General features: G+C 40.2%; 1 protein-coding gene across 3 annotated transcripts; it reads right to left on the reverse strand.

The window, feature by feature from the left end:
* Positions 1–33: 33 nt before the first annotated feature.
* Positions 34–8,197, reverse strand: LOC146476961 (paired box protein Pax-3-A-like). Of its 3 annotated transcripts, none has more exons than XM_085114118.1 (4): positions 7,695–8,197; positions 2,028–2,516; positions 809–1,038; positions 34–245 (listed from the first exon to the last, which is right to left on the reverse strand). In XM_085114118.1, the coding sequence occupies exons 1-4, from the start codon at positions 7,711–7,713 to the stop codon at positions 36–38; spliced, it is 948 nt and encodes a 315-aa protein (XP_084970244.1). In that variant the 5' UTR covers positions 7,714–8,197; the 3' UTR covers positions 34–35. The 3 variants fall into 3 exon arrangements, with proteins under 3 accessions (XP_084970244.1, XP_084970245.1, XP_084970246.1); XM_085114119.1 differs by lacking the exon at positions 7,695–8,197 and adding an exon at positions 4,568–5,155; XM_085114120.1 differs by lacking the exon at positions 7,695–8,197 and adding an exon at positions 4,238–4,528.
* Positions 8,198–13,915: the final 5,718 nt, after the last annotated feature.

A 13,915-nucleotide genomic window follows, 5' to 3' on the forward strand; every position in this document is an offset into this window, starting at 1 on the left:
ATCTTCAGGTGTCTGGTATTGCATGAACTTTGCTTCTATTCGCAGGTACAAAACTTGTGCGGATCAAGATTATAACTGCACTTTGTGAAGGTGGCCAAAAATTGATCAACATCTTTGGGAGAAGAAGGCATCAAGGAACGAGGCTGGGGATAAAAAATCCGGCTGACGTTTTGCTGCTCCACTGAAAGCTGTTTGCTACTGTTCCTTAGACGTTTCTCTTTGGATCGACGATTAGAAAACCAAATCTGAGAAAACAAAGCGGAAACAATGTCTATGACGAGTGCTAAATGGATAATAAATGAAAACTAATTTTTGCGGCAGTTATGACCTTGGTATGAGAGTTTTTGCTGTTATAAAAGAACCAGAGCTTTATTCATGGTTAAAGAGCATTCACAAATTTAACAATCTAAGACTAACAGGCTATGTCTACAATACTCTGGCCTGGTGTGAACAGAAGTGGCCCAAAACCACCGCCATATTTCCACTAGAATCCAATCCTCGCTCCTCGTTGTTAACTTCCCGAGTTTCGGTTCGATTCTCTGTTCACACTACTCAAGAAAGTGTCACGAAAACCTATCCGATATGTGACAGCGCAGCATCGCTCCGGCACAAAAATCGATCCGAAATCCGCGTTTTGTGTGTGAACGAAAGCCCTATCCGATATGTTGTTGGTGCCGGTACAGGAGCTATCCGGTATAGTGTAGACAGAGCCTTAAATCAAAGATTGAGAGGGCTTATAGAATCAATATATGATAACGTCTTGTCTCGCAAAGGTAATCACTGTTAAAATAATTCACGGAAATGGTACCTGTATTCTTGACTCGCTGATATTAAGTCTCTTTCCCAGTTCTTCTCTCATCAGTACGTCTGGGTAATGAGTTTTACGAAAAGCTGCCTCCATTTCTTTAATCTGCTGTGGCATAAACTTGGTTCGGTTGCGGCGATAGTAGTGTCGAACTTGTGTCGGTTTAGAGCCAAAGTTAACAGAAGTTGCTTTGCCGAAATATCTTTCTTCAAACGATTGTGTGAACAAAGAGCCTAAAAGAAGAAAACAAAAAAAATTGCAAAGTTATTGGTACAAACTATTGCTGTTTTTCACAACCCCCTTATTAATAATAAGATATCTTTTTATTGTGCAATGATTCACAGGTGTAGGCCACGGCCCGAGTAACGGTGTCACGTGACCAACAAGACCTGCGTAAACCACAAAGTAGCCACATTTTCTCCTGTCATGTTGGACCATTGCTTAATTAGGGATATGACTTGATTTGATTTTAAAAAGCAAGTCATTACTTTGGCTGCTCTTGAGAACAACAGTCCGTCCGAAGTTAAGGTCCCCCTAAACTGTTTGTTGGCAATCCGTATGTATGTCTGGTTTTTTTTTATCACTAATAGACTCTACTACAAACTTAGCACTGACCATGGAAAGAGGAAAAGCGCATGTTAGGTTCCTTTGTAAGCCACCTTGCTTGTAAGAATCCCTCAGTTATGATAAAATCCTTCCTGGACTTGGACGGTGTTTGGAGTGTGCAAGTTCTACCATTTGGAAAGCCAGCAGTTATTGAGCTAATGGTGTTTACGCAACTAGTGCAGCGACAACAGGGCTTGAAATACACGTCCAAACGAATAAATTGGAATCAAATTTGGCAGAATTGTTGTCCCCCCCCCCTCCCCCACCTCCCAAACCCACACACTTTTCTTTATAAAATGATCGTAGGAAAATTTAGATTATCCATCAACTGCTGCTTTGTGATAAAGCTCTGTTCTCTGCCGAAACGTTAGATGGAACCTTTCTTAAGAGAAGAAGAGAGGAAAACAAAGTCAATGGAAACCACAAAGCAAAGTGAGGAAAAAGAAATGAAAGGGGGCGGAAAATGGCCGAAAATTACTCTAGACATGGAAAACATTTTAGGCAGTTTTCTTGCATATACGTTGAGACGACATTCACAAAATATCCGGAAATGGACTTTTCATTGAGTGCGGTGTTTTCATTAAAAGGATTGACTTCGGTCTACATTAAATCTTACTCGTTTTCCTTCCCACTGTAGTCTCACTTTGCAAGTGACTTTCTTCAAAGGACAGACCATTTCCCCATGTTTCCAGCTCAGTATACATAGCAGCCTTCTCGTCGTGCGTTTCATTTCTTAACAGCTTACTGATGTCGGTCAGTCCTGGCAAAGTTTCCTTCGAACACAATCCATCAGCCAAAAGCTTTTCCTTGACTTCCCAGGAGAATATCCCCGGAACTGTACGGCGATACTCCTCAATCTTATTCTTCACTTCGGAGCTCACGTCTCTCCATGTTTTTCTCTGTGCGCGTCCGGGCTCAAATGAGCCAGTGTCGTTGTACTTCGATAACAGCTTGCTGATGCAGCCGTGTGAGACTTTGAGTTGTCGGCTGATATCACACGGGCGGATTCCAAGTTCTGCCATTTCGATGATTTTTTGCCGAACAGAGTTTGGAAGCGGCTTGCCATTCACAAACACTCCACCCAGTTGGTTGAACTTCCCACGGCCTAAGAAAGACATGTTCACACTCAGTAATAATTAATGGCCTCAAGATAATGAAATAGATGCCTGTCTGAGTTTTGTGTATGTGTGTTGTTTATAAAGATTCACGCAGCGTATTTATTTTCCTGTATTAATTTACCGTTATGTTTATTGTATCCAAAGTGAAGAAAACCTAGATTGACCCAACCTCGTTCCCAGGGTCCCCTGGAGCGAGACGGGAAGAGGAGAGACCCTGGGAACAAGGTTGGGTTTTGGGAGGTGGTGCGCAGCACAGAGATTCGTGTTTGTGTGGCACCTGTAAATTGAGGATTCTTTCGGAGTGTAGCTCTTGAAATGTTTGACTGCTTCATTCATTATCCGGCCTTATCTCGTTCTTCAGTATTTTACTTAGTGACTAATGGAGGAGTTGGTAGCAGAAATTTATAACAAGTACGTTCTTTTATTGATCAGGATAGAGATCTTTGCAGCCCGGTTGAAACAAGTTAGAAAATCATAAAGCACAGTGGTTGTGAGACCTTAGTATCACAGTATAATTTAATGGCTTGAAAAGTTTGGCATTAACGAAGACAAACTCTAGTAACGATTTACATGCATTATGTAAGTAATAATAAGGGCATCAAGTTTTGTGGTAGTGGGATACTTTAAATGAAACCAATTCGAGGCAAACTTCAGCTTGAGAAAAAGTCAATCATCATCATTATTATTGTCATCAACATTTCACCGTTATTAATCTATATTGTCCTGCTCGGGGACTGCCAAGCCACTTGTTGGTAAATTATGTACCGGACGCTTGAATGGTGAAAAACGTCAAGGTCAGGTGAGACGTTCTACTTCACCTCAACTCCGAAAATTAAACATGGTATTCTACGAAACGTATTATTGTCTTCAAATCGTCCCGATTACACCATTGATTTCAGTGCCAGTGACTATGTAGCGGGGAGTATTATAGGGTCTTATAGCGAAATGTTAGCCTCGCTTCCTCCGTAATATAATCAAAGCCACCCCCTGTTGTTTCAAAACTGTGAAAGGCAATTACATATAATGAGGCATATTTGAAGAACCACTTATTGCTCTCGGACAATACCGTACGGATCGATTTGAACAGGGCATCGGAAGCAAAAAAACCCAGCAATTTTTACGTCCTAGAATTTAGAAGTCAGCGCGCGATATATAGAATTTTGTGAATGACCCAACAACCAACCATACACTTATATCACAACAAAAGCAATTGTCTCAATAGAACATCGATCGAAGACTTCACATCTTTAATAGCTAGTGCTGCTAGTGACTTTCAATGGCAGTTGAAAACACAAACTCGGCCTCTGTTATGACACAAAACTGGTTATTCCGAGTAGCCAGACTCAGTACAGTCAAGTCACATTGTAACTGGAACACAAACAACGTTTCGTAAGTGCTTCAAGAACCTCCAGTTAAACTTCAATGATCAGGCGCCAACATTTCTGTTAAATTTTAGCAGAATCGGCTTTCAAGGTTCAGTGAGAGCCCCAATTAAAATTGTCCATTGGCGCGAAATTAATTTCCCGATGCGATTTTTATTCGTAGAAGTTTGACTTGTCTCGGCTGCTGTAGAAACCGCCTACTTTAAAATTTGCTTGAAACTTCGTTTCAGCTGCTTACAAGGACTACAAGCATGATAGCACCAACATGGTGAATCTGCGACTAAAATGCACAAATTCCATTCAACTCAGCAAAGGGGAGCACTTACCCGCCTTCAATTCAAACTGAAAGGTGTCATCAACCACAGTACGACATGGATGAAAACTTATGCGACGCTCACTTCCTCATGGCCAAGAGGAACCGGGAAGTTACCGATTCTCGCATGCAACTGAGAAGTACATTGATGGCCGGCCAGTGTGTAATAGATTCGCGGAGTAAAAGGTTGAAGCTTTTTAAAAACTGTTCAACGTAAGCCGCTTTAAACTTTCTCGTGTGATATCTGCTTTGTCATGTAAACATTCCCGAGAGGAAGTCTAAATAAAAATCGAGAACCAGGAAAGTCATAAAATAATTCCCTTAAAAAAGGAAAGTTCCTTACCTGCATCTGTACAAATCATGGTTAGGAGCGGGTTTACGGTCGATGCTTCAAGTTACAAATGATGTTATGATTTTAACGCCTGCCTTTTAATTAAACCACCTCGATTACAGGTGGACTGCCTGCAATTTGAAAAAAGTTAGCTTTCTCTTTTGTGTGGGCCGTTTAGTTGAGCTGCCTCTATGTAGTGTAGCGTTTATTCGCTGCGCTTTAAACAGTCGGAACCCACTGAATCCTTAATTTTGATATCTTTGGACTCAATTGAACTCGCTATGATCTTCTCAATTGCGGAATTGGTGACCACGAAACCATTTATGATACGCACTCAGTATTTCCATTTACAAGATCAAAAAAGTTTTTTAATTATCGATATGTAAGTTCTGCTCCAATTATCTATGCTTGAGGGCAAATAGAAGATTATTGACAAAATGGCTCCTGGAAACAAAGAAATTGAATTGGTTTTCATGTGTACCTAGTTATAAGAGCTCTGCTTTCAATTTCTTTTATCTAAGCAACCATCGTCTCTGTGAACGATTTTATTCTCACTGGTCGTTTGAGCAACAAGCGCTGAACTGTCAATTGAAATAGCCTTATTCATCGGAGGGCCGAGGAAGGTGCAGTGCTTTTATTCTGTTTGAAACGTCTGATTAAACACAGAGCAAAAAAAAGAAAAAAGAAAAAAAAAAAACAAATAGATCAAACGAATCTTTATTTTTCGGCATGCAGATTCTAAATCACGACAAAAGAAGTGGATCAGCGCCAAATCGCTTATATGTTGCACCACTGGAACAACTGACAAGCGCTGGGAAGAGAACAAGCGTTTTTCTTTCACTGAAAACGTTTCTGGTGTAATTGGCGTTCAGCAGCTCGAATACTTAACCATGCAGCATTCTAACACGAGCTGCAGCGTGTCCTTTCACTTGTTTGCCAGTCATCCTATTGAGACCCTCTTCGACATAAATAAACAACAATTTTGCGGCGGTCACTAGCGGCTCCAGCGAAGTGACCTGGTGTGAGCATCGGCGGGGACAGATAATGTCCATCCAAGGACAAATAAAAGTTGCGTTTATTAACCTTGGAGAATGCACTCCACTTGATACTGCTTTCTGCCATCGCTTTCCAATATGCTGATGCTCTCCTCTATTAAAAATCAAAATACTTTTCCATTTCTTGAGGTTTTCAAATAATTATTCAGTTGATCGCACTAGAGATACTTTAGTTTGAGAAACTGAGCGGTATCAATAACGGAATACAGTCTTGGGATATGTCTTACTTTTAGTTGAGGCAGATTTGGTCAATCCGTGGAAACGAAGTTATTACACAGATTGTAAGCCATATCTTAGTTTAATCTAATATGAAGCCCTCGAGCAATCAGCTTTGTCCTCTCCTCAGTATTCATCATATATGTCAACGATTTCCCGCAAGCTGTTATAAGCTCTAGTATTGAACTGTATGCCGATGACACACTTCTGTACTTTGCTGGTGAAATAAATGTGAGGGAAGTTAAAACTCTGCGTTAGACAATGTGCTCAACTGGCTGCAAACCAAGTTTTTAATTCTTTTTCTTAATAAAACCAAACGATGATACCCGTAGGCAACGTTTATCAGTGACTTGGCAGACTAGAAGACATCTCAATCCAAGCTAGGGACAGTAGTTTGCCTGGGTAGATATTGAAGGCACATGGGATCTAAGATCTTTTCTTGGTTAGGAATGTTGCGTAGAGCGAGTAAGGTGCTCCCCAGATCAGCTTGTATTACTTTGTATAATGCTGTAGTTCTTTCATTGTTCGTCTACTGTGCGTGTATTTGGAATGGTTTTGGCAAGGATTGTAAAGACGAGCTTTTAAAATCGGCTTACCGTATCGGGGGCCCTTAAGTTGAGCAGTTGAGCTTTCATCCATACGTAGGGCCCGATTTCATGTCGAATTTCAGCCCAGGATAAAATCATGCCATGTAATCGAGTCCTTAGTTGGCCAAGTTTTCAAAGTCGCCGCGGCTATGTGAAGTTTGTTCTTGCTTTCAAATCTGTAAAGGGTTTGGCGAAAGGGTACCTACTGTTCGAGTTCAAGCATTCTAGCCAATTGTGACAATAGATACCGCGATCTTATTTGCCTACCGCTTGGGCGAACAATTAAGTATCAAGGTAGCTTTAGGGTTCATGGTGCGCGTACATTTAACACCCTACTATCAACCATCAGGGTGATGTCAAAGACTGAATGCATTTAAGCGCAAGATTCAGAAGAATTACTTCAAACGATATTTTTAATCTTCTGAATTCTTTATTTATGTATCTTCGTCGTTTGTTTGTTTTATAGTGTCTTAGTCGTAAGCTAAGGTAGAGCACCCTTAATTTACCTACTTTGGTTTTCTTTTTCTTTTTTTCCTTTGTTTAAAGGGCTCTACTTAAACTAGCCTATGCTAAACGGCCTAACCCTGAATAAGACAATAAATCAGACACAAACAGGTTCCACTGGCAAAAGAAAGGCGCTCTCCACACTTGCACGTCCTTAAGGAGAACATCAGCGACGGCAACGGTCGCTGAAGAAAAATAAGTCCTTGTTCTTCAAACTGCTTCTTGATTGTTCCAACTCTTTCAACTTGTACAACGTGGCCGAACAGCTCAGAAAATTAGTTGCTAAGAATAGCGTGCTGAGTTAACAAAGAGAATGAAACACAGCCGTCGTGTTTTCACGATCAACATAGAACCTTGCTGTTTTGCATAGGATGTACCAGGATTTACAATGCACGAGGAGATTGATCGCTTTTCCTCATTTAATCTAGTTTTGTGACGTTCTCGGCGCCGTCATCGTCGTCGTTGCTGAAGTTCCCTAATTAGAATTGAAGGCGTCACCAACAAAATGCGACATTGAAGCTTAAGTAATATTCATTTTTGCAATGCCGATGAAAGTGGACAGAAGCTTGTAATGTACTGAGAATACATGGCCGGAAAACAGTTTGAATGAGATATCTATGAGGACTGACGCAGCGGCAAAGGTTTTAACGTTCTCAGTGCGTAAGGAGACTGTTTAGTACTTGTACTCTGATGATTTTTTGTGCATCACGTTAACACTTTCAAGCAGGAAACCAAACTATATGACAATAGAAATACAGTTTTTTTTGAATTTCCTACCTGCATCCGTACAGTCCATGGTTAACAAACGGGTTTGACGCCTCAAGTTACAAGTGTTATATTGAAATTTAAGTCTTCGGCAATATCTTATTAAACCGCCTTAATTACAGGTGGACACCACGGCAATTTGAGAAAACATGTACTGACTTAGCATTTTGTATGCGTTTACATTGTAGCTGTTAAAAGCTCAAATAAGCCGTTTCCAGTTTCGTATTGTCAGTTCCAAACGAAATAGTGACTGTCAGATACTAAATTCTAATATCTTATCTTTGAACTCGTAAGGACTTCCTATCTGTCAACCGCGGCCCACGCACACCACATTGCCATTCAATAAACATCCTTTTCTTAAGAAGAAGGGTATGCTCCAATAATGCGAACTCCTAAGCAGACAAAGAGGTTTTCAGTCATAGAAAATCACGACAACCTTAAATATTCTTGGCTGTACAGTGATGTCAAGGTCCTTTACCCTGGTGACCATCTCCATTCCAAAGAATTTACGCTCGCAGCACACGCTTTTAAATGATTGATCGACATATAGATAAGGGATTTTATTTCGACCGTAGGATAGCGGACTTCTTTTGCCTCGCTTTCATGAACGCTTTTCGAACAACACCGCTGACCACTGTAATTCTGCGTTTCGTCTCGCTTTTTGATCCGCGCGCGCTTTTACGACGGCGACTCTCCAGAATTATGTATTTCTCCTGGTATTTGATGAGAATTTTTCCTATAAATTTGCTGGGTTTTTTTTTTCACTGAAAGTAGTTGTTCGATCGTTTTCCCGAAGAGTCAAGATCAAAAGCTTAATACATCGAAAATAATGCTCGTGAGTGTAGCAAACGACACTGAAGCCGGCCAAACTCTGGCCGCATTATGCATGCATGAGGCTAACCCAAGCATAACATTTGTACAATTTGCATACGATTACTTTCGCAAAATATGAGAGTTTGTATGGTATTTCTAAAACTGGCAATTTGAGGAAGAAAGTGAAAGTAAAATTACTAAATAAGTAAATAAAACATCATATGGTGCTGTTGTCTATCATTACGTTGGCCCAAAATGCGTTTTGGTGCAGTTTTGAGCCATTCTATGTGTTTTACACGTGTATGTATTCATTAGCAAGGTTGAAGAGAATTGGACTTATGTAACACTGAGTTTCGACATAAGACTCGTTTGCAAACTGCCTCCAATTGTCCCATGAAACTATTTTCTTATCCCATTCTGGCTTAACGCCACGAGAAAAGCAAAACATACAAAATGTTTTTCTGAAAACCAGTCGCACATACCTTCTCATTCTTAAGAACTAGCAGCCCCACAAAATAACTAAAACGCTTCAAAATTGCCATATGGAGTTCGTGAGTGACTCGAGAATTTGCGGACATGATTTTACTCAATTTATTCCAAACCTTTAGTATCAACCAACTACGATTACAAGCAACAGTGATACTCTTATTGATAATATTTTCCCGCACTAATGATACTGATGATATTGTTTTAAATGGCCGTTTGTACTTTGATATTTCGGATCACATGGCAACATTTGTAATCACCAAACTATCCAGACCAACGACAAAAGCGATAAAAGCCAAAAAAATTGCACAAAGAGAATGAAAGAACAATAATCTTGACAAATTTAAGAAACAAATCCTTTTCAGACATTGACTGGTTTAATGCATTAATTATCCTCTACTAATACTAATGTATCCTTAATTAACAATTATTCCATGAGCGCGCGTTGGATATGAGATGGTAAATAGCCAACGAGGCGCGAAACGCCGAGTTGGCTATAACTAATCTCACATCCAACAAGCGCGAATGGAATAATTGTTTTATTAAATTCTCTGCGTTTAGACATTGCCGTTGAAGTTTACTGAATTTTTATATTTTAAGAAAAAATTTCTGTCAAATTAAAACGACCGGATATTGAGGCAACAGTCCGACCAAAGCGCGCGAAGCCTAATGATCACATGACACGCGCAGCGGAGTTGAATGAAAAATCGAAAGCGAAGAAAATCGGACACAATCGGACATCTAAAATTCAAGAAACGTTTAAATGTACGAATTATAACCTTTCTGAGACTAGCATTCAAGTGCTTTTGGAGTTCAAGCTCACCGAGAAGCGTAATAGTTGTGCACATTTGAGCAAATGTTCTGCTGTGTGGTGCCGAGCGAAGGAAGAGATCAGGGCAAGGTCGGCTTTTTTCATGCTGAACTGAATTTGATTCCACATTTTGGTTTACGTGGTCGACAAGAGCACCACGACATGATGGTCGAAGATTTTTCTATCGAAAAGGAGGACGATGGCGTCGAGTTCATCAATTTTTCTGAAGGCCCTACAAAGGCTAGGCAAGGTGGTCTCCGAGTGAAACCTCGGCTAGCTACTCCCAAGATGTTCGCCACAGGCGAGAAGAGGTGCCCCGTTGCTTTGTCTAAGCAATACCTCGAAAAACGTCCAAAAGAAACGAAGAAAACAAGGCCATTTTACCTGGCTTTTATCGACAAGCCTCAAACTAGCGCCGTGTGGTATAAGAAAACACCGATGGGCAAGAATACAATCAATAACATAATGAAAACAATGAAAGAGGACTCACCGTTAAAAGATGTCTGCCCCGGAAAGAAGCTAACCAACCACAGTGCAAGAAAGACCGTTGTGAAGAAATTTAAAAGCCCCGGTATTCCAAAATGCGAGATCAAAAAACATAACGGGTCACAACTCCGAACAAGGCCTAGATGACTACGACTCCGGTGATGAAAACGAGCAGAAAATCATGTCCAACGTCATCGACAATGCCAAGCCTGCTTCCACTTCAAGACAAGTTCTCCACCCATTGTCATCAGTTCAAACTCAGCCCAGGTCAGCTTCCAGCCATGTCTACAATTTCAGCCATTGCTGAATGTAACGCTCAACGTCGCAGGAAACCATTCTTTGCAATCCAGTCTCTGCCAGAGCAAGCGCGCTTACAAGAGAATCATGCTCCAGGATTCTGACTCAAATTAAACTGTGTTTTGTTCAGTTAAAAGCACTTTGTTGTTTTTCTGTTGGCAGAAACGCTCTTGTTGAAATGAGTTTGTTTTCTAGACTTTTAGCAGACACAGCTTTGGAGGATAAAATCTCATTAAATCTATTGGTCAGTTCAATTTGATTGATGATTTGCCGTAGCGCTAAACAGGCTTCCCAGATAAAATAGACTGCGCGCGTGATTTTCCTTCGTATTTTTTGCCCCTCATTGATAAACAAGCAATCGCATGAGTCCTCGAGGTATTAAGGGTTAGTTGCACTTGTGTTTTCAAAATTTTCCGAAAACACTCGGCCTCATGTGATTACCTATACTAAATTTCACTTGGGCGCGAAGATTCAAAATGGCGAACCTTGCACGGAGTGCAGCGCTGACCTTGTACTCGTTAGTTATTTTCAACAGGAGTTCTGCTTCGTCGTCAGTCCATGTGAATTGTGCGCTATTTTTCGCCATGTTCACAAAAACAAAATGGCAGCGCAATAAATCGAACCCAGATCCTCTTCCTCAATAATGAGTGCCTGTGAACGAGATTGGCATAACGTAAGCACTTGAAAACGGTGAGATTGGCACAGCGTAAACTCTTTGAAACTGTATCGTTTTCTCACCAAAACCTTTCAAATAAAACTGCTAAACGAATGCATTATTGCTCCCAATTAGAATCATCTAAACATTGTTTTGTTTCATTATTAAGTATTATTTGTGGGGCCCATGTTACAGGCCATGCTTTCTTTGGCCTCCACTCAGATTACACCATTTATACTTGCTGTTACTCGTAAACTAAGGTGAAAGTGAAAATAAAGATTGATTGATTAACAACATTGCATACCTTGAAAGAGTCTTGAAATAGTCCACTTAGTTTGCGAAGTTCTATTTTCACACAAGTCTCTAACAGCCTTATTAGATCTCTAAATATTTCATAAAAAATAGGGGGACCAACGTCCTTTCAAACAATATGCACCTCATCAACTACAAGAAGCCAAATCCATTCCTATGCAATTCACATATGGAGGGCCGAGACTTTCACTTCCGATCTGGAACCTTTAGTGGTAGTTTTCGGGTCACCCAATCTCGTACCCAGAGTCTTCAGGCTTTTTGGTCAGCGGGGCAACAGTGTTCCCGGCGTTGCCCTGCTGACCAAAAAGCCTGAAGACTCTGGGTACGAGATTGCGGGTCACCATGATTGCCCACTTGTGCGCGCAATAGGCGATGATTGCGAGTCCGCGACATGATGGCACTTACTTGAATCGGATCTCCGATTTTCAAGACATTTTATTGGTTTTACAATCAAGATACAGAATGGAAACACATATCCCTGAATAATGTTGCCAAAATAGGTTTTGAAAGCAAAGAAAAACCATTTGGCGTTTGGATTTGACACAACCGAAATTCCGCTCAAAAATTGAAAGCGGCCAAACCAAGACCAGTGTGGAAGGGGTACCATTTTGCAGAACGCCGAACGCGGAACACCGAAACCATAAACGTCTGCCATAACATCAACTAAAAGTTAACCGACTGTATAATCAGTGCTTAACCCTAAACAGTATACAAGAGCACTTAGGCCTATATAACATCGTTCGCTGCTTAACCCTAAACTGTTGTAGATGGGGTAAAATGCGACGTTTGGCATTCTGCAAAATGCCCTTACAGAACGGTACAGAAAATGGTTTTTCAAATGTTGATTTACCTTTTAACAACAGCATAAGCGAACTGATCATTTGAGCCGAAATCGTTGTATTTAAATTTCTGTAATTTGCCTCGCAAAGCCCTTACGTCTTCGATCCCTTGGAACAGAGACGACGTGTCTGCAAAAATGACATGCGTGTTTAAATCCTAAGTTTCTTTACTTCTAAAAACATACGTGTTGTTTATTTGAATAAAATGTTTGGCTGGAGATGCTTTTATTGATTATTCTGTCTAGTAATTCATATTTGTGTTTCAATATTTATAAAGCCAGTAAAGCTACTTGAAATTTGATATAAGCTTACGGGGCCAAATTTAGCGTTTTTAAACAAATATTTTGTGAACAGTTTTGGAAGCGAAGTTTTTTCATTCCAAATGATGTTGATGACTTTGTTCTTTTCCAGCTCGGTTAGTCATTGTTTTTCCTTGTGATGCAAAGATTCAAATCTAGTTCACATTTTGCTTTTGCAAGTCGCAGTTGTTGCGTTTTCTTTTTTAAGTTCAGGACAGTTGCCAAATTATTAAAGTTCCCTTTATTTATGTTAAAATGACAAATTTCAAGTCATTATGTTTTCAAAGTGTAAAAATAGTTGAATTGTGTTTAGCAGTGATCAGTAGGGAGAACCATTAAAATGAGAGTTGACCTGAGATCAGGAGAAACTGCATGAGCACAGGCTTGAATCTGCTTTCTATCTTTACACCTAAAACAGTCCCCATCGCTCTTTTTTAAAATCGAAGACGTTTTAGAGATAATTTTTACATTTCTCAGTTCGTGAAGTCCACGGACCCAGAAGCTATTGCTTTTAAAATAAAAGTTATGGTATGGTATGGTATGGTGCATTCACAAAGCTGTAGACTGAAGATATTTCATTTCTAGAGTCAACAAACTTGAACCATAGACATGATAAAACTTAGTCTATCACATTTTTACTGCGTTCATATTTGAATGAAAGCCTAAAAGATATTTTAATTTAACTTGGGACTAGGGTATAAAGAAAGTATGGCTTTGTCCTTTATTTCCCCTGCCATCATCACGCTGTATTCATGCCCTATTAGGAGGGGTAAGGTAAGATGAACTGAAGTGGCGGGTACTATTGTATATATATTGTCTACTGCATACGTGTGTTATGAGAAGGGTTAACTTCTCATTGCAATATCTGACATCGAATTACTGGAAAAGCTGAGTTGAAATTTTCAGTGTGTTTGGAATAAAGTTGATTTCAATCAAAGCTCTTTGTCGACGCTCAGGACCTACTGCGACTGTTTGTCTTCGATAATTTTTTTTATTGAGAGAAGCGGTCATGAAATAAATGGACTTAAGCAATTACTGTACACAGGAAATTCCCCACAAATTCCTTCCTCTCGGATGGCGTAAACTAAAATATGATATCGCGGAGACTGGCATGCAAAATTTATATGACATGTATTTTCGGCTGCGGTATTTGTCGCTGTTTTCCCTCCGCCTGATTATAGTTTCCGCGTGGCGGTAGCCTTCCCCAGTATGAGAAAAGATGGCCTCCGTCACGA

Source organism: Pavona decussata, unplaced genomic scaffold, assembly GCF_977016875.1.
Source record: "Pavona decussata unplaced genomic scaffold, jaPavDecu1.1 SCAFFOLD_72, whole genome shotgun sequence".
Lineage (NCBI taxonomy): Eukaryota > Metazoa > Cnidaria > Anthozoa > Scleractinia > Agariciidae > Pavona > Pavona decussata.